General features: G+C 41.8%; 1 protein-coding gene across 5 annotated transcripts in view; it reads right to left on the reverse strand.

Annotated features, from left to right (window-relative positions):
* LOC132805832 (SWI/SNF complex subunit SMARCC2-like) overlaps positions 1-22923 on the reverse strand; it is a 157866-nt gene that overhangs the window by 55262 nt on the left and 79681 nt on the right. For all 5 annotated transcript variants that reach the window (XM_060821126.1, XM_060821125.1, XM_060821124.1 and 2 more), the window contains 5 exons: positions 17599-17658; positions 13775-13812; positions 4045-4175; positions 2937-3008; positions 772-885 (listed from right to left, as the gene is read on the reverse strand). In XM_060821126.1, coding sequence (XP_060677109.1) covers positions 772-885; positions 2937-3008; positions 4045-4175; positions 13775-13812; positions 17599-17658 — 415 coding nt within the window. The remainder of the gene's footprint in view (positions 1-771; positions 886-2936; positions 3009-4044; positions 4176-13774; positions 13813-17598; positions 17659-22923) is intronic.

The raw sequence follows: 22923 nt of genomic DNA on the forward strand, positions 1-22923 counted from the left end.
CAAGGAAGTAGTCAGAGACCATAGGTCAAGAGGTGGTCAAGGGGATATGGGTGAATAGGAGTAGGAGAATGAGTATGAAACAAAGGGAGGGTCATGAATGCAAAGAGAGGAAAAGGGGAGTTGGAATGATGATGGAACTGTCCAAAGAGAAAGGAGGGAAGGTATCTCAAACTTGGGCTGAGTAGAGAATGTGGACTTTAAAAGAGGTGTGTGAGGAGTGGATGAAAATGTTCAAAGGGTGGGAAAGTACAACAGGAGTGAGAGAAGCAAACACAGTTAGATTTAGTAAGAAGAGCAATGCCACCACCACAGCAATTTGGGTAAGACAGATGCTGGACATTGTAGTCAAGTAGTGTGGCTTCAGTAAGGAACAAAACATCACCCTCTCATAAAATAAAAACAAAATTTTCAATAAAGGCAATGAGATCACCATAACAAGGCCAGGGATGGCAGGTGCCTTGTTCACAAGCAAATGGACATTTTGAATGAACTACAGAAACAACTGGAATTGCTAATCACTGGACGGGTCCAAGGTGTCACTTATGAGTGTCATGGGCAAGATCAGCTCCCTTTAAGTCCATGGATGGAACCCTTGCTATACCACTCATACCTGGTTTTCAAAAACATTTTAATGCTTCTGACCTTTATATTATTCTCTGAACTTTGAAATATGGACACTGTAGAACACATTGTTGTTCCCAGCAGTTTTCCAAAAAAATAATTCAGGTATAAAATTTAAGTGGTTTCTAAAAGTTCTTCACTATTACATACCTCATTATTGCACAAACATCTCCTGCAAGATTTCGGCGGCACGCTGTCGATGTGAGGTACTCCTGTGGATTCAGACGGTAGGTGTCAATCATGAAATTACGATAGGCAAGGTAACTGGGGAAGAACGGGATTACAAAGATGGTTGAAGAATCAATTTTGCCAATATGTCACTGTTAAGAAATTTAACAAGACTTTGAGAGCTCGGATTAATCAGATTGTTCATCATGCTCCATGTTCAGCTTAACCATACCACTGTATAGGCCTCAGCATGAATTGAACAGATTTTGTGATATAACCCAGTGTCCTGGTCCCTTTGTGTACTGATGACCTCTTACACTTAGTTCATGGTTAGCAGTAAGTCAGCTAATGATCTTGGATCTTTCTCACCTGCCTTCTTGGCCAGTTCTACCCCTCCCACAGTAAGAATAATCTTATTTTTACTAACAACGTACATTTTTCCATATGGAGCTCCATTTGCCACTCACTGGGCCAGATAAAGGGACGTGCCTGCTTGTCAGCTGTGGCTCAATGATAGCACTCCTGCCTTACAAAACAGCAGTTGATACTAGATCAGCTGTTAATTTTAAATCTGAGATAGATAACGTTTTGTCAAGCAAAGGTGTGAAGGGATCTGGACCAAAGGCAGGTAAGTAGAGTTAGACCACAGGTCAGCTATAATCTCACAAATGTCGCAACAGGCTCGAGGGGCTGAATGGCTTATGCCTGTTCCTATAAATAAGTGGGTTTGACCATGATTGTTGCTTTGCATGTTAATTTAATGTGAAATTAAGCAGCCTAACAATTCACATGGTCTCATCTTACTATGTATTTTCTTAGTCCACTTTTGAAAAGTTCAAAGAAGCATGTGTGTAGAAAAGCACAGACCACAATTGGATTTGACTATTATATCTTATGGTGGTTGTGCTACTATGTTGGTAGATATTAGATACTAAGTCAACTCTGTCATGTAAGGAAAATGGCATTTACTTACAGCGAGAATGAGTGACTCTACTGAACCTGAGAAAATCTTTATGACAGGTTAAAACTTACAACTATTTTGTTTTTTCAATATTGTCATATTTATCTGCTATTGCTGTTTCTCTCTCTGGTAATAAATGCTAACATTCAATTTGTCTTCCATTTCACTTAATGCACTAATGCTTTGTGATTCCTGCACCAAAATACTCAGATCACTCTGTAGCACAGAGTTCTGCAATCTCTCTCTATTAAATAATACACATTTCACACAATTCCACATTTTACTTCATCTGCTAAATTTTAAACTCATCACTGAACTTACTTATTTCCCTTTATAGACTAACTCCTGTTGACAACTTACTTTCTCATCTATCTTTGTTTGATTGGCAAATTTACCTTCACTACCCTCATCCAACTCACTGACTGTGAATAGTTGAAGCTATTCTCCTGATCTCCTGGCACTCCACTAACTACAATTTGTTCTTGCAATACTGCCCGCTTGCCAGAGTGTGCTGGACAGCAGAGGTGTTGTAGGACCCATCTTGATTGATTTACATGGGTAATACAGAACTACCTTTTTTGGTTTACCTGTTCATTAATCTTTCATCTATATTGACTTCAGTTTGTTTTTCAGTTACAGCAGAAGTCTTAGAACATTGGATACCGTCTTTCAATTATTTTTGTTGGCCATTTAGGAAAGTCAGCTCTTTTTAAAACTTAAGGTCTCAACAGGGATTGCAACACATTTAATTCCATGAATCCTTTAAAAGACCCTGGTGCGTTTAGTGAATGTGGTGCACCCCATAAGGATAACACTCTTTTCTGTGCTTCTCCTACATATCCTGTAACAGCAGGATTTAAAAAAAAACACAAATGTCTGGTGAATTGGTGGGAATAAACCATCAACCATGATTGAGGACTATGAAACCTGTCATTAGGTCTTTTTAAGATTATCCCCTCACCAGCAAGCCATTCAGCCACCATATTCTAATGAATGCTATGAGCTGACCAAATGCTATTGACCAAATGAACGCTATTGAGATTGCCCAACACTACCAAATTGTTGGTAAGGCCATTTTCAAGAGCCATTATTCAAACTAATGTCTTCCAATGTCTACAGACCTGGGAATCAACTTGACATTTACCATTCTTTGCAAAAAAAATGACACATCTAAATAAATACTCACATCTCTGGGGTTTTGGACTTGTTTTTTCCATTAAAGAATTCTGGAAGAGCACGTCGTTCAATGGCATGGACACTGTTGAGAAGAATAATATTTCAGGCTTCGTTGGAACTGTTAACTACCACTCTATGTAGTTTGGCACCCCAAAGGGAAACTTAATAGGGTAGCATGGTGGCTCAGTGGTTAGCACTGCTGTCTCACAGCACCAGGGTCCCAGGTTCGATTCCAGCCTTGGCAATGGTGTGGAGTTTGCACATTCTCCCTGTGTCTGCGTGGGTTTCCTCCGGGTGCTCCGGTTTCCTCCCACAATCACAAAGCTGTGCAGGTGAATTGGCCATGCTAAATTGCCCACAGTGTTAGGTGCATTAATCAGAGGGAAATGGATCTGGGTGGGTTACTCTTCGGAGGGCCAGTGTGGACTGGTTGGGCCGAAGGGCCTGTTTCTACACTGTAGGGAATCTATTCTTAATGATAATCTGGTCTCAATTCCAGCCCCATCACAAAGGCTTGGAATTCTTTTTGTGTTTCCAGGTTGCCATGTGATAATACCGTGCTCCAATGAATTGCTAATGTTGCATGTATTAGATCAAAACAGATGATATTCAAAGTTCAAGCGAAATCTAAGACCCAGAAATCTGGAAATAATTGATTCAGACTGAGCAGCCAAGAGGGCTGGTTCATGAGCTAAGCAATGTCACTCTTCCCACTCAACCACCCCACTGTGCTGATCACATTCCTGTTGTTCTCCTTCAGGTTGAGCTTAGAATGTGAAAAATATGGTGTCACTTAGTTAGACTTGGAGGGTAATTTTAACTTAACACACCTGGTGGGAAACCAGCAATGTCAAATCAGCCACCTGTTTAGTTTTCCGTAGATTTGAACAGTAAATTCAGATGGGGGTGGGGGAAACAATAAGTGCCTTATCCTGCAGCCCAAATGAAATGCAGGATCATTCTGAGAATTTGCAAACTTTTTACATTGAAACGTAAATGAAGTGAAATTAACATCCAATATAGCAGATTTTAAATCATTATAAGTGATCCTTAATCACCAAACAAAATGCACATCAGTCTCAGCACAGTTAATAAAACATCACTTGCCACATGGATACCTGTTGTAGTCAAACCATGCTGCGTAACTAGGTATGATAATGTGGTGAGTCTGCTCTGTAACATTGTCCTCATGCAAATCAGGATTTTTTGTTTGTTCCCCTTTGTTTCCAGCAGAAGTATCTTCCTCATCCTGCAGTAGGAAAACAAAATTCACTTTGTGAATAGGAAGTATGCATTCTGTTATTCAACAAGATTCCACTTAGCTTTCTGACACTGGACCATTTACAAATGACAGAATACATTCCTAACAATACTGAGGTACACACCTTGAAAATCCTAACTATCTGCTTAACTAAATGTCTTTGGATAAGCAGAGTTCAAGCATGAATAATCAAACATGTTATCAACAGTCAGCTTTACAAAGATATTTAACACAACTCAAGTTATAGGTAGTGCAGCACAGTACATTGAAGAATCCAATCCAATGTTATTGAACATTGCCTGGCATTATTAATTCAACGAAGTAGGCAAAGTTTCAGCAGGATTATTTTACTGGCACCTTTGCTATAATACAAAGCAGCTCTCCACCAGAATGTTACTTCTCATTACTAGCATCAAGAACATTAACCTGCATGGCTGATTAGAATTTTCAATGACAGATAGTTCGTTCTCTCTCTCTCTCTCTCTCTGATTAAACCAATCATTTGCTCAATTCACTCTGGGCCTTGGCCTACAGTGCCAAGATTCAGGCCTCTGCATGGGTACTCCACACTCTCTATGTGTTATATGGTTTGAATGTGGGGTCACTGTTCATCCCTGCACCATACTGACATCAGTATATTTTAAGCACTTGCCTAGTTGGAGTTTTAAAGCAATGTTTGGTAATGTGTAAATATGGTTTGCAATACTGACAGTTCTCAGGACAAACCAATATTCAAATCAGGCACTTATGTATCATAACATTTTTATACATAAATTGCAGATGTTTGCATACAAAAGAGTTTAACACTTGATTCAGGTCTGGGTTCTGGCCATGAACATCTTTTGGCTGTATTGATGTGGCCAGTGGTGCCCCTCCAGCTTGGAATTAATAATCTAGAAATTCAGCTGATCCTCTTTCAATATAAAATATATCTGGAATTAAGAATCTACTGATGACCATGAAACCATTATTGATTGTTGGAAAAACCCAACTGGCTCGCTAATGTCCTTCAGGGAAGGAAAGTTGACGTGACTCCAGATCCACAGCAATGTGGTTGACTCTCATTTGCCCTCCAAAACAGCCATGCAAGCCACTCATTTGTACCGATCATTATGAAGTTTCAATGAAGAAATGAAATTGGATAGACCACTCGGCATTGACCTAGGCACAGGAAAAGACAAGGGCAGAAACAACCCTGTCAACCCTGCAAAGTCTTCCTTAGTAACATCTGGGGGTAGTGCCAAAATTGGGAGAGCTGTCTCACATAGTCAAGCAACAGCCTGACATAGTTGTACTCACAGAATCATACCTTACAGACAATGTCCCAGACACCACTGTCCCACCCAGCAGAGATGATGCAGAGAGGTAAAGTGTCAGGAAGGAGTTGCCCTGGGAGTCCTCAACATTGAATCTGGACCCCATGAAGTCTCATCGCTCAAGGTTAAACATGGGCGAGGAAACCTCCTCCTGATTATCATCCTCCTTCAGCTGATGAATCAGTACTCCTCCATGTTGAACAAACCTTGGAGGAAGCAGAGGATGGCGGGTGGTGGCAGATTGAAATCTCCCACACAGAGTACAATGTCCACCACCAAGACTGGCTCAGTAGCAGCACTACTGATTGAGCTGGTCAGACCCTAAAGGATGTAACTACAAGACTGGGTCTGTGGCAGGTGGTGAGGGAACCAACAAGAGGGAATAACATACTTAACCTCATCCTTACCAAGCTGCAGCTGCATCTGTCTGTGACAGCTTGGTAAGAGTGACCACCGCACAGTCCTTGTGGAGACGATGTCCTGCCTTCACAGTACGAACACCTTCCATCGTGTTGTGTGCCACCATCGCTGTGCTAAATGGACAAGGTCAGAAGTCATACAACACCAGGTTATAGTCCAACAAATTTATTTGAAATCACAAGATTTTGGAGCATTGCCCCTTGATCAGGTGAAGTAAAGAGAAGCACTCAACCACAGAATTTATAATCGGAGAGATCAAAAAAACTCATAAATGGTATGAGTAGAGTGTCGACAGGCCAAATAGTAGGTCTTTGCAGGTGATCAAGAGTGTCGATGGTGCAAGTAAAGTGTCAATAGCTGAATAGCAGATGAAGGGATGACCTACAATCAGATTAATTAAGGCAGAGTGATAATTATAAAACATGAAAAATAAGGTAGTGCTGGAAATAAACCAAATGACTGGAATGACATAACATGTATAAGAGTCACATGCCACTGGTTTAACCAAAGTAATAAGTAATCCAAAACTGTACAAACTAATTAAGATAGATAGATCGTAACAAGTTATCAAGGTGGTGGTGTCAAAACAGGATAGTAAGGAAGATTTTACAGATACAGAAAAGTATGGTGGGGTCACATGTAGTGCAACATGAACCCAAGATCACGGTGGAGGCTGTCTTCGTGGGTATAGAACCTGGCTATCAGTGTCTGCTCGGCGATTCTGCGTGTTGTGTAAGTCGAAGGCCACCCTTGGAGGACACTTATCCAAAGATCGGAGGTTGAATGTCCTTGACTGCTGACGTGGTCCCCGACTTGGAGGGGGGGGACATTCTCATCTGGCAATTGTTGCATGTGTCCATCATCCATTGTCATAGCATCTGCCTGATCTCGCCAATATACCATGCCTCGGGGTATCCTTGCCTGCAGCGTAGGAGCTGGACACCATTGGCTGAGCCACATGAGTATCTGCCATGTACATTCCCATGTGTGACAGTATGATCCATGTTGATGGTCTTGCAGAGGTTACCGTGGCATAGTTATGATCAATGTTGTCCTGAAGGCTGGGTATTTTGCTGCGAATGATGGAATATTTTAAGGCTTGGCGGCTGTTTGAAGGAGAAAAGTGGAGGCATAGGGATGATCTTGGTGAGACGTTAGTCGTCATCGATGACATGTTGAAGGCTGCGAAGAACATGGTGTAGTTTCTCAAATCTGGGGAAGTACTGGACAAAGAAGGGTACTCCATGTTGAGCTTAAGGCTGCAGCCTTCCCAAGGGGTCCAATTCAACTCTTTGTTCTTTGGTCACTGCATTGTGGATGACTGTTTCGGTTCGTTGGTTGTCTCATTTGGCTTGCTGCTGACATCTTGGGGTAGGTGGAAGAATTGCTGGAGTCTCATTCACCCGATGAATTCCTCGGTGTCTGCTGCGAGACCAATGGGGTCCATTTTGGTAGTGAGGCAGTTGTTACGGTCTCTCTATCTTAATTAGTTTGTACAGTTTTGGATTACTTGTTACATTGATTAGATCTTAGCCACGCGACTCTTATACCTATCATGGTATTCCAGTGATTTGATTTGTCTCCAACACGACCTTATTTTTAATATTTATCTCTCTGCCTTAATAAATAATTTTAGGTCATCCCTTCACCTGCTATTCAGCTGTTGACACTTCATTCACATCATCTGACACTCTTGATTATCTGCAGAGATCTATTACTTGGCCTGCTAAACTCCACTCATGCTTTTTGTACGATCTTTTGATTTCGCCGATTATAAATTCTGTGGCTGAATGCTTCTCTTCACTTTGCCTGACAAAGGGGCAGTGCTCTGAAAGCTCATGATTTGAAGTGAACTTTTTGGACTATAAACTGACGTCGTGTGACTTTTGACCTTGCCACCCCAGTCCAACACCGACATCTCCACTAAATTGAACAGACTTCAAAGAGATCGGGCAACTCAAGACTGGGCATCCATGATAGACTGTGGGTCATCAACAGCAGCAGAATTGTACACCAACCCAATCTGCAATCTCATGGCCCAGCATATACCCCACTCAACCATCACCATCAAGCCAGGGGATCAACCCTGGTTCAGTGGACAGTGCAGGAAAACATGCCAGAAATAGCATCAGGAATACCTAAAAATGAGGTGCCAACCTGGCAAACCTACCAAATAGACTGCCGCACAACAAAAGCAGCAAGTGACAGAAAGAGCTCAGTGATTCCACAACCAATAGATCATATCTAATCTCTGATGTCAGGCCTGCCACTTCCAGGTGGTGGACAATTAAACAATTCAGGGGAGGAGGTGACTCCATAAATATCCCCCATCCTCAATGATGGAAGAGCCCAACATATCACTGCAAAGGATAAGGCTTAAGCATTTGCAGCAACCTTCAGCCAGAAGTGTGAAGTGGAAATCCATCTCAGTCTCCTCAAGCAGTCCCGAGCATCACATATGCCAGTCTTCAGCCAATTTGATTTACTCCATTTAATATCAAAAAACAGCTGGAGGCATTGGATACTGCAAAGGCTATGGGCCCTAACAACAATCCTGTAATAGTACTGAAGATTTCTGCTCAAGAACTTGCCACTCCCCTAGCCAAGCTGTTCCAGTATAGTTACAACACTGGCATCGACCTGACAATGTGGAAAATTGCTCAGGTATGTCCTGTGCACAAAAAGCAGGACGAATCCAACCCGGCCAGTTACTGCTCCAGTCTACTGTCAATCATCAGGAAAGTGATGGAAGGTGTCACCAACAGTGCTATCAAGCAGCACCTGCTCAGCAATAACCTGCTCAGTGACGCCCAGTTTGGGTTCCACCAGGGTCACTCAGCTCCTGACCTCATTACAGCATTGGTTCAAACATGGACAAGAGCTGAATTCCAGAGGGGAGGGAAGAGTGATTGCTCTTGACAAGAAGGCTGCATTCGACTGAATGTCGTGTCAAGGAGCCCTAACAAAATCAATGAGCGTTATCAGGGGGCAAACACTCCGCTAGTTTGAGTCATACGTGGCACATAGGAAGATAGTTGTGGCTGTGGGAGGTCAGTCATCTCAACTCCAGGACATCTCTATGTGAGTTACTCTGGGTAGTATCCTAAGCACAACCATCTTCAACTGCTTCATGAACAACCTTCCCTCCATCATGAGGTCAGAAGTGGGGAAGTTCACTGATGATTGCACAATGTTCAGCATTATTTGAGACTCTTCAGATACTGAAGCAGTTTATATTCAAATGTAACAAGATCTGGAAAACATCCAGGCATGGGCTGACAAGTGGCAAGTGTGATGCTGTTGCTCCTTTAACAAGGTTATGTCATCATCTAGCTTTTGTTTTCAGAAGGATCATAAACACAGAGTTACTAAGAGGTGTGGCTTGGATCGGTTTTCAGGCCAATTTGATTATAGCTAACACATACTGCCTCAGGAGAAAAGCTTTCAAGCTTAAAAAAAAACACTTGCACAATGAAAGAGGAGTGGCCAGTTCTCCAAGCTCAGCTTTACTCTGGTTTGGGTTTGGTTTGGTTTTAGCAGTCTGGCTGCTCAGAGCTGCTAGTCAGTTATGAAGCTGCTGCACCCAAAAAAGTAGGTCTTTGTTAATCTTTCCTCTCTCTCTGACATCTTCCCTGTCAGAACCTGCGTGGGATTTTTCCTTTGTTCTTGCAAAGGGGTGTTTATGGGGATTATTGCAAGTATTTGGTACAGCATCATTAAGTCAGTATAATTTGTTGGGTTTTCGGAATGGTTAAGTTATTCTACATTCTGTTCTCTTTTGCTGGTGTTTTATTCGGTAATCGTGCAAATAAATTGTTTTATTAAAAAAAACTAAGTGGTTGGGCCAGTTGCATCACTCCTGGAATATCTGCGTTATACCTACTTTAAACAAGTAGCAAAGTTAGGGTGCGGGCTACTTTCTCAATGTTTTCAGGGGTCTAGCCTGATCCATAACAGATTGGAGTTCTTAGCAGGATTTGTTCTATTATTCCAAATTGAGATTAGCGTTGCTGGACACAAAGGCAGAGAGTGATTAGTGTTAGTGTGTTTTGTTCCAGCTGTTGAATTCGGTTGGTTTAAACAGTGCTTGGGAAAGCAATGGCTCTTTTAGTCACCAAGAGTTTTTGGGGATGGAAGAAATGACCTTGGGGTTTTTACACAAGGTGATTAAGTCCAAGCTGCTGGAATTAGCAGACAAGCTGAGGTTGGAGCTGCCTCTTCCTGAAGGAAAGGAGAGATAATTACAGCAATAGCTCAGCATTTACATTTGCTGGAAATGCCATCGCAATCTTTAGAGATGACTAAAATTCAAACTAAAATGAGCAGCTTGAGTTAGAGGCAAAAGACAAGGAAAGGGCAACGGAAATAAAATGGGGGGGGGGGGGTGGCGGGGGGAAAGAGAGAGAGAGAGAGAGAGAGAGAGAGAGTCATAGAAAGAGACAGACAGAAGTTTGGCTTCCACCATCAATTTCAATCCATGAGAGATAGAAATGGGGAAAAAGAAAAATCCTCACCGACAAGTTCCCCTTCAAGCCACTCACCATTCTGATTTGGAAATATATTGTCGTTCCTTCAGCATCGCTGGGTCAAAATTCTGGAATTCACTCCCTAAAGGCATTGTGGGTCAACCTATAGTATGTGGACTGCAAGAACTCAAGAAGGCAGTTCACCATCACCTCCTCAAGGACAACTTGGGATAGGCAATAAATGATGCCCAGCCAGCAATGCCCACATCTTTTGAGTGAATATTAAAAAAAGACTTTCCAACAATTTACACTGCAGCAAATCATCAGTTAGTGGAATATGTGCTGATGTAGACAGGTAGCATCCTCTGAATGCCTGTATGGTTTAACATATTTATGGAAAAGTTGTCCACAACTGCGATCTGTCCATGGAACAGAAAATGAAGCATCCTAGTTCTTACCCTACCAGAGGTGGAGTCTTCATTGGGGCAAGACCAGGAAAAGGAAAAAGTCTGAACTGCTGAAATGGTCCACTTACCACAACTGATCGTGGTTGGTTTTCTGGTTTTGTAATGTGTATCCCTGACAGAGGGAGTACACATTAGCTGGGATAGGTCTGACTCTCTGAATTTGGGAAGTGCACAACAAAAACAAATCATATCCAAAATGTAAAGAATATGCCCTCTGCTTCTCTGCCATTTCAGGCTTTTATGAATTTTGACGGTATTAGCTAAGAACTTTCGAAAACTGATTGGGGGCAGATGTTCACAGGTAAAGGGACGGCTGGAAAATGGGAAGCCTTCAGAAATGAGATAACGAGAATCCAGAGAAAGTATATTCCTGTTAGGGTGAAAGGAAAGGCTGGTAGGTACAGGGAAAACTGGATGACTAAACAAATTGAGGGTTTGGTTAAGATTAGACTTACAGTGTGGAAACAGGCCCTTCGGCCCAACAAGTCCACACCGACCCGAAACCCACCCATACCCCTACATTTACCCCTTACCTAACACTATGGGCAATTTAGCATGGCCAATTCACCTGACCCGCACATCTTTGGACTGTGGGAGGAAACCAGAGCACCCGGAGGAAACCCACGCTGACACGGGGAGAACGTGCAAACTCCACACAGTCAGTCACCTGAGTCGGGAATTGAACCCGGGTCTCAGGCGCTGTGAGGCAGCAGTGCTAACCACTGCGCCACTGCTCACTAAGAAAAAGAAGGAAGCAGATGTGAGGTATAGACAGGATAAATCGAGTGAATCCTTAGAAGAATTTAAAGGAAGTAGGAGTATACTTAAGAGGGAAATCAGGAGGGCAAAAACAGGATATGTGATAGCTTTGGCAAATAGAATTAAGGAGAATCCAAAGGGGTTTTACAAATACATTGAGGACAAAAGGGTAACTAGGGAGAGAATAGGGCCCCTCAAAGATCAGTAAGGCGGCGTTTGTGTGGAGCCACAGAAAATGGGGGGGGGGGGATACTAAATGAGTTTTTTGCATCAGTGGAAAAGGATATGGAAGATATAGACTGTAGGGAAATAGATGGTGACATCTTGCAAAATGTCCAGATTACAGAGGAGGAAGTGCTGGATGTAAAGGTGGATAAATCCCCAGGACGTGATCAGATGTACCTGGGAACTCTGTGGGAAGCTAGAGAAGTGATTGCTGGGCCTCTTGCTGAGATATTTGTATCATCGATAGTCACAGGTGAGATGCCGGAAAACTGGAGGTTGGTTAACGTGGTGCCACTGTTTAAGAAGGGTGGTAAGGACAAGCCAGGGAACTATAGACCGGTGAGCCTGACCTCGGTGGTGGGCAAGTTGTTGGAGGGAATCCTGAGGGACAGGATGTACATGTATTTGGAAAGGCAAGGACTGATTAGGGTTAGTCAACATGGCTTTGTGCATGGGAAATCATGTCTCACAAACTTGATGGAGTTTTTTGAGAAAGTAACTAAGAGGATTGATGAGGGCAGAACTGTCGATGTGATCTCTGTGGACTTCAGTAAGGGGTTCAACAAGGTTCCCCATGGGAGACTGATTAGCAAAGTTAGATCTCACGGAATACAGGGAGAATTAGCCATTTGGATACAGAACTGGCTCAAAGGTAGAAGATAGAGGGTGGTGGTGGAGGGTTGTTTTTCAGACTGGAGGCCTGTGACCAGTGGAGTGCCGCAAGGATTGGTGCTGGGTCCTCTACCTTTTGTCATTTACATAACTGATTTGGATGCGAGCATAAGAGGTACAGTTAGAAAGTTTGCAGTTGACACCAAAATTGGAGGTATAGTGGACAGCGAAGAGGGTTACCCCAGATTACAACAGGATCTTGACCAGATGGGCTAATGGGCTGAGAAGGGGCAGATGGAGTTTAATTCAGATAAATGCGAGGTACTGCATTTTGGGAAAGCAAATCTTAGTAGGACTTATACACTTAATGGTAAGGTCCTAGGGAGTGTTGCTGAACAAAGAGACCTTGAAGTGCAGGTTCACAGCTCCTTGAAAGTGGAGTCGCAGGTAGATGGGATAGTGAAAAAGGCGTTTGACATGCTTTCCTTTATTGGTCAGAGTATTGAGTACAGGAGTTGGGAGGTCATGTTGCAGCTCTACAGGACATTGGATAGGCCACTGTTGGAATATTGCATGCAACTCTGGTCTTCTTCCTATCGGAAAAATGTTGTGAAACTTGAAAGGATTCAGAAAAGATTTACAAGAATGTTGCCAGGGTTGGAGGATTTGAGTGATAGAGAGAGGCTGAACAGGCTATGGCTGTTTTCCTTGGAGCGTCGGAGGCTGAGGGGTGACCTTATAGAGGTTTACAAAATTATGAGAGGCATGGATAGGGTAAATAGGCAAAGTCTTTTCCCTGAGGTCGGGGAGTACAGAACTAGTGGGCATAGGTTTAGGGTGAAAGGGGAAAGATATAAAAGAGACCTTAGGGGCAACTTTTTCACAGAGGATGATACGTGTATGGAATGAGCTGCCAGAGGAAGTGGAGGAGGCTGGTACAATTGCAACATTGAAGAGGTATTTGAATGGGTATATGAATAGGAAGGGTTTGGAGGGATATGGGCCGGGTGCTGGCAGTTGGGACGAGATTGGGTTGGGATATCTGGTCAGCATGGATGGATTGGACCGAAGTGTCTGTTTCCATGCTGTACATCTCTATGACTTCAGCGACCCAGCATTTATGCAGTCAATCATCCACCATACCGTACCCCATTAGTTCAACAAAACCTAACTCAGTGACAAATGGCATTGATGGTATGACATTAAGATACAATCTTGCAATTCAAAAAAACGTTTAAAAGTGCAAAAAAAAACTGAGTCAAGAGAAAACTATCTGACAGAGTACAAAGTGTATCAGAATGATGCAAGTTCAGCATGCTTACCTTGCCAGTCGTCTCCAGATTATCATCCTCTTGCTCATCTGGAAAATAAAACAGTGATCAATATTATTTTCCTAGTATGTAGTGTAAATGTCTTCTGAAGAGAGTGTCCAAATTTTTAAAAAGTTTCTTTCCTGTTTCTCTTGAATAGCAGCCAAAAAGAAGAATGTGAAGTCATTCTACACAGTGAAGCTCGCTTGGCTTGTGGGATTTCCACTATATTTTAAATCATTTGCATCTTCTACATACCACATGAGTACAGCCTCAATGGATTGCTAGAGTTCAGGGTCTACAAAGTGGATGTACAAAATGGTGGACCACCACAGTGATGTTTGATCATTGAAATATCAGTTTTCTCTGTACAATGATCTGTCAATGTTCCAGAGCCAGCCTTAACAATTTTAGTGGCAACTGATTGACATGGACGTCCAGCCAAAACTAAACTGAGCCTAAGACAAGCAGACCATGTAGTGGCAAGCAGGCCACGACATGGACAATTTGCCCTGAACTCAGTTCCCTTATTATTGGGACTTCATTCCTTAAGGATACAGTACAGCATGGTCAACTGTGCTGAGGGCAGCTGTTGCAGAGTAATATCATCTGACCACAGTGACAGGTCTAGGGATACAACATGGTCAATTTTTACTGGCTAAGTTTACTAGGGGGTCATTGGCTGAACAGGTATAACTCAAGGGGTCACTTTGGCAAGTAAGATTACTGTTCTGAAATATCTTCTCTTAGAAGCTTTGCTGAGAATCATGATCCATCATGCAACGGAGAAGTCAAATCAAGTGCTAGAATAAACTGATCTAAGGACAGAGGGCTTCCTGTAAGACAACCAGAAACATGGCACACAAAAATATCAATATTCCTGGATGTCTCTCGTAAATGATTGGCAATGACTACACTTTGGGCATTGCTAGCAATGATCCAGATTCAGGCAAACATGGAAATGCTATACCTTGAGGTGCACTGTAACCAGAGACATGTATCTCTGAGCATGTAGGAGAATTTAAAGGGCAAGGATCTTGGATAAAGAACTTTGTTTTGAATTGAACCAGAGTACTGTTTGGTCAGTCTCAGTTGGTGCTGCTAACTGTATATGGTCCCAAAGGTGGTCCAATTTATCAATCCAAAGAATTTCAAAAGGGTGTATTTGACACATTTCTAGGTATCCTGTGTCAGTATTATTGCTGTCAATATGGTAGTGAACTCCTGTAGTGCGTATCCAACTTCAGTCCAGGATTAGCACCAAACGTCAAGCTATAAATATGAAGTTAAAAATCGCACAACACCAGGTTATAGTTCAACAGGTTTAATTGGAAGCACACTAGCTTTCGGAGCGACGCTCCTTCATCAGGTGATCAGGAGCGTCGCTCCGAAAGCTAGTGTGCTTCCAATTAAACCTGTTGGACTATAACCTGGTGTTGTGTGATTTTAACTTTGTACACCCCAGTCCAACACCGGCATCTCCAAATTATGAAGCTCAATTAGCAACATGAAGCTCAATTAGTCGGTGAACAACCCGCAGGTGAGCCTTAAGATAGTGTCCAGGCACTCTGTTGATGTAACAAAACAAATACTTTGGCATTGCCTGTTGGTTCATTGGTTAGACTACACTAGGGATTGAAGGAGGGGCTGGAAGAAGCTCAGCAGGTTAAGTAGCATCAGAAGAGCAGGGGAATTGACATTTCAGGCAGGACCCTATATCAGGATTGGACCACTAGACTACACTTGGGAGAGTGCAAACCGTTCTCGTCTCCACATTTCAAAAAATGATATAGAGGCATTGAAATTAATTTGGTTTTAACAGCTTTCACCTCTGACTGATCCTGCTTACAATTTGCCTCGGTGATTGACCAGATTAAAAGTAGGAGAAAGTGAGGACTGCAGATGCTGGAAATCAGAGTCGAGAGTGTGGTGCTGGAAAGAACAGGAATGAGGCTTGTGATCCAAAGGGGTGGAGAGATAAATGGAAGGGGGATGGGAAGGTAGCTGAGAGTGCGATAGGTAGATGAAGGTGGGGGTAATGGTGACAAGTTGGAGAGGAGGATGGAGTGGATAGGTAAGAAGGAAGATGGACAGGTAGAACAGGTCATGAGAGCTGTGCCGAGTTGGAAGGTTGGATCTGGGATAAAGTGGGGGAATGGGAAATGAGGAAACGAGTGAAATCCACATTGAGCCTGAGTGGTTGGAAGGTCACATCTTTGGACTGCGGGAGGAAAGTGGAGCACCCGGAAGAAACTCCACACAGACAGTCACCCAAGGCTGGAATCGAACCTGGGACCCTGGTGCTGAGAGGCAGCAGTGCTAACCACTGAGTCACCGTGCCGAATTTCTGAAACGTTCTGCAAGTAGGCATCCTGACTCCCTAATCGGGAGCAACAGATACAGTAAATGACGTGTGGAAGTGCAGGTAAAACTCTGATTTAAAAGTAGCACATGAATGTGAAATTTTTAGTTACTTAAACTTAGCTAAACCTTTAGTTACATGTTTTAAATGGGTTGTTGATTTCTTTCTCTAGTGTGGTAATGGCTACTTAGTTTTATTATGGAAAGCAATTCTTGGGTCAAAGTGAGTATTGTAATTATTTACCATCTTATCAAATTTTGTATCATCTGCAAACTTACTGATTGAACCTCCTACATTCAAGTCTAAGTTATTTATATAATCCACAAACAGTAAGGGTCCCAACAGTTACCCTGTTGGTCCCCACTGGATTCAGACGCATTGACCGTCAAACTCTGTTTCCTGCTACTCAGCCATTGTGGATCCAATTCATCAAATTTCCTTGGATCCCATATGGTCTTACCTTTGCGAACAGGGTCTCATATGGGACCTTATCAAAACCATTGCTTAAGTCCAAGTAGACTACATCAATTTGTGTACAGCTCACTCCAACAAACAACAATGAGATAAATGACCAGATAATCTGCTTTTGATAAGAAATAAAGACACCTTAAAAATATTCTACCCTTCTCAAATAGTGCCAAAAGATCTTGAGCATTTCTCCTGAACATGTAAGCAGGTCTCAGTTTTACATCTCATCCAAAACAGGACATGTAAAACAATGCAGTACTTCCTCAGTACTGCACTGGAACTTTAGCCGAGATTATGAGCTGGAATGCAACTGAGTGCTCTATCAATCATTTTGACAGAGATGCAGAGTTAAACCAACGTAGTGTACAAAATCCCATGCAAGGACTGCACAAAACACTACAAGGGACAAACAGGAAGACAGCTAACAACCCGCATCCATGAACACCAACTAGCCACAAAACGACACGACCAGCTATCCTTAGTAGCCACACACACACAGACGACAAACAACATGAATTCGACTGGGACAACACTACTATTATAGCGCAAGCCAAACAGAGAACAGCCAGGGAATTCCTAGAGGCATGGCACTCATCCATTGATTCTATCAACAAACACATCGACCTGGACCTAATATACCGGCCACTGCAGCGGACAGCAACGGACAACCGGAAGTGGCAGAGACAAGCCACTATAAATGCCGAAGGAAATATGACAGAAGCGCTTCACAGGAGGCTCCCAAGCACTGAAGATGTCACCTAGAAAGGGGATGAAACGTTTGCAACAAAAACTCCCAGCTCGGCGAACAGAACCACAACAACAAGCACCCGAGCTACAAATCTTCTCCCAAACTTTGAAAATGCAGAGTTAAAGCTAACTAAGTGGAATGGGATAGGCAGTTAGATCAATTGAGAGTGAAAGATAGGTAGGTAAGTAGATAGATAGATTGGGGTGGAGATGGATTGACATGGGTGAACAGATAAATGAATATACATTATTTTTTTACCGAGATCAGTCATAGTGCCACCTTTCACTGGAGCCGATTCAGAATCTTTCTTCGTGTTCACTAAAAGACAAAATCTTAAGATATAAACATTGCAAACTATATGCAACAACTACAAATATTCACAAAAAACAAAAATGAACACTGCAAACTTGAAGCAACTGCACTCACGCTTCACCACGTTGCTTGAATTATAATCCCACATTTTAAATTTAAACTGAAGATTGCTTCCAGCACAGAATCGGAAAAACTATTGAAGTTTGGGTTCAGTATTCAAATGCTATTGACCAACTTGATGCCAGTGTGAAGTGTGCAAAGTGCATCATGGCTGGCAGTGTGATACATGGTTAATCTGTGGAGAGTGAATAACACACTGTGCTCCCTGATTGAACATGAACCTTGGGACAGGACTTTATCAGTTTATTTAAAATAGTGTTGAAGAGTCCTGTAGAATACTGAAATAGGTTCTCTAGTTTATCTTTTTCATTTTCCAAATATTATGCAAAGTCAACACACAACTACATTAAAACCTAGCTTGACAAGTTCTGGAAGAACCATTCACAAATAAAGTGTGTCAACAATACAAATCATACAGAATGAAGATTCTCAAACGTAGGCAATGACGTTTTCTTTAAGCGCGCTCCACATAATTTTAATGTGCCAAAGCAGTGCAAATTCAGGACCATGAATTCTTTGCTCAGGAGCTATCACCACAACTACCATGGTCTGCCAGGATTGCTATGATGTTAAGCAATAAAGTTTGGGCAACAATATTCAGTACACATGCAAAGGTTACTTCAGATTGTAGATTTATTAATACAACCAGAGTCTGACTGAGAAGTGGCTAGGAAACAGTAATGAAAAAGGTGGAATTGACCTTACCCCAGGCTCCTTTCCTGTAAGATGACAATGCAAAGTACAAAGTCAGACACTGATCTATCTGCTAGCTGCTCATTAGTCACAAAGCTTCCAAAACTAGTTTGAAGAGGAGACATGGTCATTCAATCAAGCACATACACTGAGGAGGCATTAAGGTGAAATCGTCTCATGTGTTACTGCTCATGGAGTAGTCTCAATGTTTCTTGGGCTCCTTAATCAGCAATTCAGTCAGCCTTCATTTTCTTCATACTCAACTCTCACATAGTTAAATTAAAGATAGTTTTTCATATAAATTGTGATTCATTATGGAGCAAAGAGGCAAGTTTTGAACTGTGATACTCACCAAGTCTCAATATGATAGGCAGGGTGAAGCGGACACAGGAAAGGAGGGATAGGAAGGACCAAGACTCAATGCTACCCAGGGCTGTGTATCAACCAAAGGGACAGTGTCTCATTTTGTGAGAAGCCTCTGCTTCACAATGATGATGATCGGAACATTTGTGCATTCTTCAAGAATCAGCAACATGCTGCCAATAATTATAAATTGAAGATTACACCAAAAATTTTTGCCACAGGATCCTTCTGGGGATGAGCAAAAAGAATCACAATGACCCGCCAATTTAGTGATCCATAAGAAAAGGTAAGAGATATCTTGTTTTGACATGCTGGCATATTACATTCAACACCAGGATGCAAAAGTAGTCATCGAACAAGGCAGACTTCCTTGACTGAGATACCAACCGCATTACTGCACCTGTACATCTCGGGAAATGATCCCACTATGAAATGAAAAGAAATCTTGCATTTGTATAGCGCCTTTCACAGCTTCATGACATTCTGCTGTGTTTGACATGCAATTAATATTTTTGAAGGGCAGTTGTTGTTGTGATGCAGGCAATCAGGGCAGCGTATTTTCGCGCATTTACTGATGTACAAATGGCTTGTGATTGTTGACACAGAATTATTCAGTTCATTGCATATCTTCCATGGCTGGCCAATAAGGTCCAAAGTTTAATGCTACTGCATATTTCCTGATTATTCTGAATCAATAACTTTGCCCCCCAGAGACAGGAGAGTAATTTTTACCATCACTGAACAGTAAACAGGCACAGTAGATTGCCAACCTCTGGCGTAGCAACTGGCCTGTTGGAGAACCTGCCTGATTTCCATCCCAGTGGTTTGAACAGGAATAAATATTGGGCTCGTGATCTGCTTTGGCAGTTGACAGTTCAAACAATGAAAGTGACTATAATTCTTGGTGGTAATTCGCTCAAAATTCATCTGCCAGATATACACCACACCACACAGAATTCTTTTAAAAAGCATGTGAACTTGAGGAGCATTGCTGAGCAGACCTTTGGTGTGCTCAAACAGTTCTATTGTTTATTTTGCAGCAGAATGTGTAACATGCTATAAAGAGTGCTGGAAGAATGGCACTGGCATTCTGCACACTTTCATGAAAACACTTACTTGTCTAAACATGGATGAAGAGCAGCATTAGGAGGAGGAGATTGATGACAAGTCAGCGAAAGTTGAGTGCAGTACTTGGTGTACCATCAAAATGGACTCACTAGGTTGTCAATGAAGCAATCTTCCAATAACGTGTGTGCAAACCACTTAGTAGGAAGCAATATGAACTCACAAACCTTTATTGCCCATTTTATCCCATTGCTATTTTTATTATTTTACTTCTTTTTATGTAATGAAAGTAAGTACAGAATTAATGACTGCAAAGTTTCAGTGGATGCTGTGCCTCTATTCCAGGAAAGATAGACTTTTCCAGTGCATTTCATGTTTTTAGCTTAAATCATTTCACAATCAAATCAACACTTTAAAGAGCAGTCACCTTTTATTTTGCAGGCAAAAGCAACAGCTGATTTGCGCACAGCAGGGCTCAAAAGGTAGTAATAAGATAAAAGGCCAGATTTTCTGTATTTTTACCACTGACTCTAGCTTTAGGATGAATGTTCACCAAGTTTGAAGTGAAGTACCCTGCTCATCTAATTGTATCATGAAATCTTCAACTTCCAACAGAGGAACAGGGCTTCATGGGGTACTTGATGTGAATGGCTTTGCTAATAATGACAAAGATGTATCGCTTATCACAAGATGCCTCTGTACTACATGTACTTGTGCCGAGGCTCTTTCTCTTATTCTGCTTCGAGAGGGCACTTTATTAGAGGGAGTAAGCAGGAAGGACAACCTGCTTGGGATTCCTCTGGCTATCTACCCCTATGCACTATAGATTCAGATGGACTTGCCTGGAATAAATTGATATAAGCTGTGGGACATACATGCTTTGACCAGTTTCTCATGGAAAGGGACTGGTGGCAATAACCAAGCCACCCACTTGATCTCTAATCCACACCATTGCATTGCAGCAATGTCTCAGTATCCTATCCTACATTCATGGCTGCCTGAATTACGCCTCCAATTCTGTCACCAGAACATAGAGTGCGAATCTTACAAAGTTGTGGCATCATTACAAGCGATACTCAAATTATGACTGCCGCCTGCATGCCAGAGGTCTCCCTGCAGTTGCTACAGATGACACTTATTATTCAATGTGAAACTGAATAGATGTCAGAATTCTAAAGGACTTTGTTTGTCCTGATGATTGCTTTAGCAACATGTCTCTAGTCAGTAATAACTAACCGTATGATTCGCATCATTACTTCTTGAAGCAAGTTAACACTGTTAAGTGACACTAGCTACGCTGAGTTGCTGTTTCTTGTTAAATGCCAACTTCTTCAGGAGAACATGGGGCAATAAATCAACGAATATTCTAAAGCAGGTAACTTACACTCCAGCATGCTCTGCATATGCATAATTTAATACAAATGTAAAGCAATTGGCAGGCGACTTCTTAGAGCTGACTGAGTACATTTTATGCACACAAAGATAGACAAATGTCAATCATTCTCCACTTCACCCTTTTATTGTTACTATACTAACCTACTCTAATATTTCTCCAGCAATCTTCATTGGTTCCTTTTGCTGTAATTAAATGGAATAACTCAGATTTACATTACAGTTTGTGAAACTATTCAAATACACATTTACTGTGTATTTTGATACCATCAAGATGTAGACATTCAATCTTGCCATTCAACTATGTGCTTTGTTTAAAGACAACTTGATCCAGACATCCTCTGGATATTGAGGTTGGTCATATTATTTTCACTGCCTCTCAAGCCTGATCTATCCACAGTCTGGGTGAAGGTTGACTCTTCGCCCTGACTTCATCAAATTCATCCCTCGCTGTGTATGAAATATTGAATGAAATATCTGTACCTGCATAAAATTGGGCAGCAATTACAGGGCAATATTGGACTGAGTTCCAAGAACCCTCTAGTCAGATTGGAAAATAAAATATATCTTATTGAGGGCTGTCAGCTCATTTATGGAGTCTGAACAGTAAATGTGCAGTTAACAAATGACTCACTGAGACATTTTCAACTTCTTTCAGTTCTGACAAAAGGCCATTGACCTGAAACACTAACTTTGTTTCTTGCTCCCTAGGTCTTGCCCAACCAGAGTATTTGTCTCTCTATTCCTATTCTGGATTTCCAGCATCTGCAGCATTTTGCTTTACTATGATATTGAAATAGATTTGAAGGGCGTATAATTTATGAAGATCAGTTTGTTGACATAAGCAGAGTGAACTTTGGTTCAGTAATACATTGCTGCTTCTGTCAGAAGGTCAAATGAGATGTTTTCTCATTTAAAGGCACTGTAAAGACACAGTTGTTATGAATACATGTTATTATACGTCTGGACCCCACTCCAGACATTATTGCTGAGTGAAAACTAGAATGTCCACTGCTGAATACCATGTCAACATCCAGGTGCACACTCAAGTTGGTGATCTCCATTACAATCTAATAAACCAATTGCCCAGATACAAATACCCAAGGACAGTTTACACCCCAAGTTGAACTGTAGCTGTGCATAGGACTTTGCAAAATAATCCTTGCTGTTGAGAAGCAAAATGGTAGTCCCTTGCACTTATCATTTTCCCCATTGAAATTGAATCTAACAAACTTCTATGTGATGCAGAAGTTGTTTTTTTTTCCCACTCTATGGCTGCAAGCCCCTCCCCTAAGTCAGAGAGAACGAACAGTACAGAGACAAGCCATTTGGCCTAATCACTGTTTGCATACTTGTTACTTGCACTGTTGTGAATATTTTAGCAAAATAGAAGATCTGAGCTTTGTGAATCTACTGTCACACTCCCCACCTTCCATTCAGCATTTATGACCAGTCTTCAAAATAAAATCCTGATATAAATTACTGAGTCGCCTTTTCACATCCAGTGATGCCGAAACTATCCTGTGGGATATCAATTTGACTATGGTTAGCTTCACACTATCTCTTAACCTATTTGCTGAAACTGGTTTTCACTAGATTTATGTCTTATTCCTCCACCCTAGAGATTATCTTGGTCTT

Source organism: Hemiscyllium ocellatum, chromosome X (genome assembly GCF_020745735.1).
Source record: "Hemiscyllium ocellatum isolate sHemOce1 chromosome X, sHemOce1.pat.X.cur, whole genome shotgun sequence".
NCBI lineage: Eukaryota > Metazoa > Chordata > Chondrichthyes > Orectolobiformes > Hemiscylliidae > Hemiscyllium > Hemiscyllium ocellatum.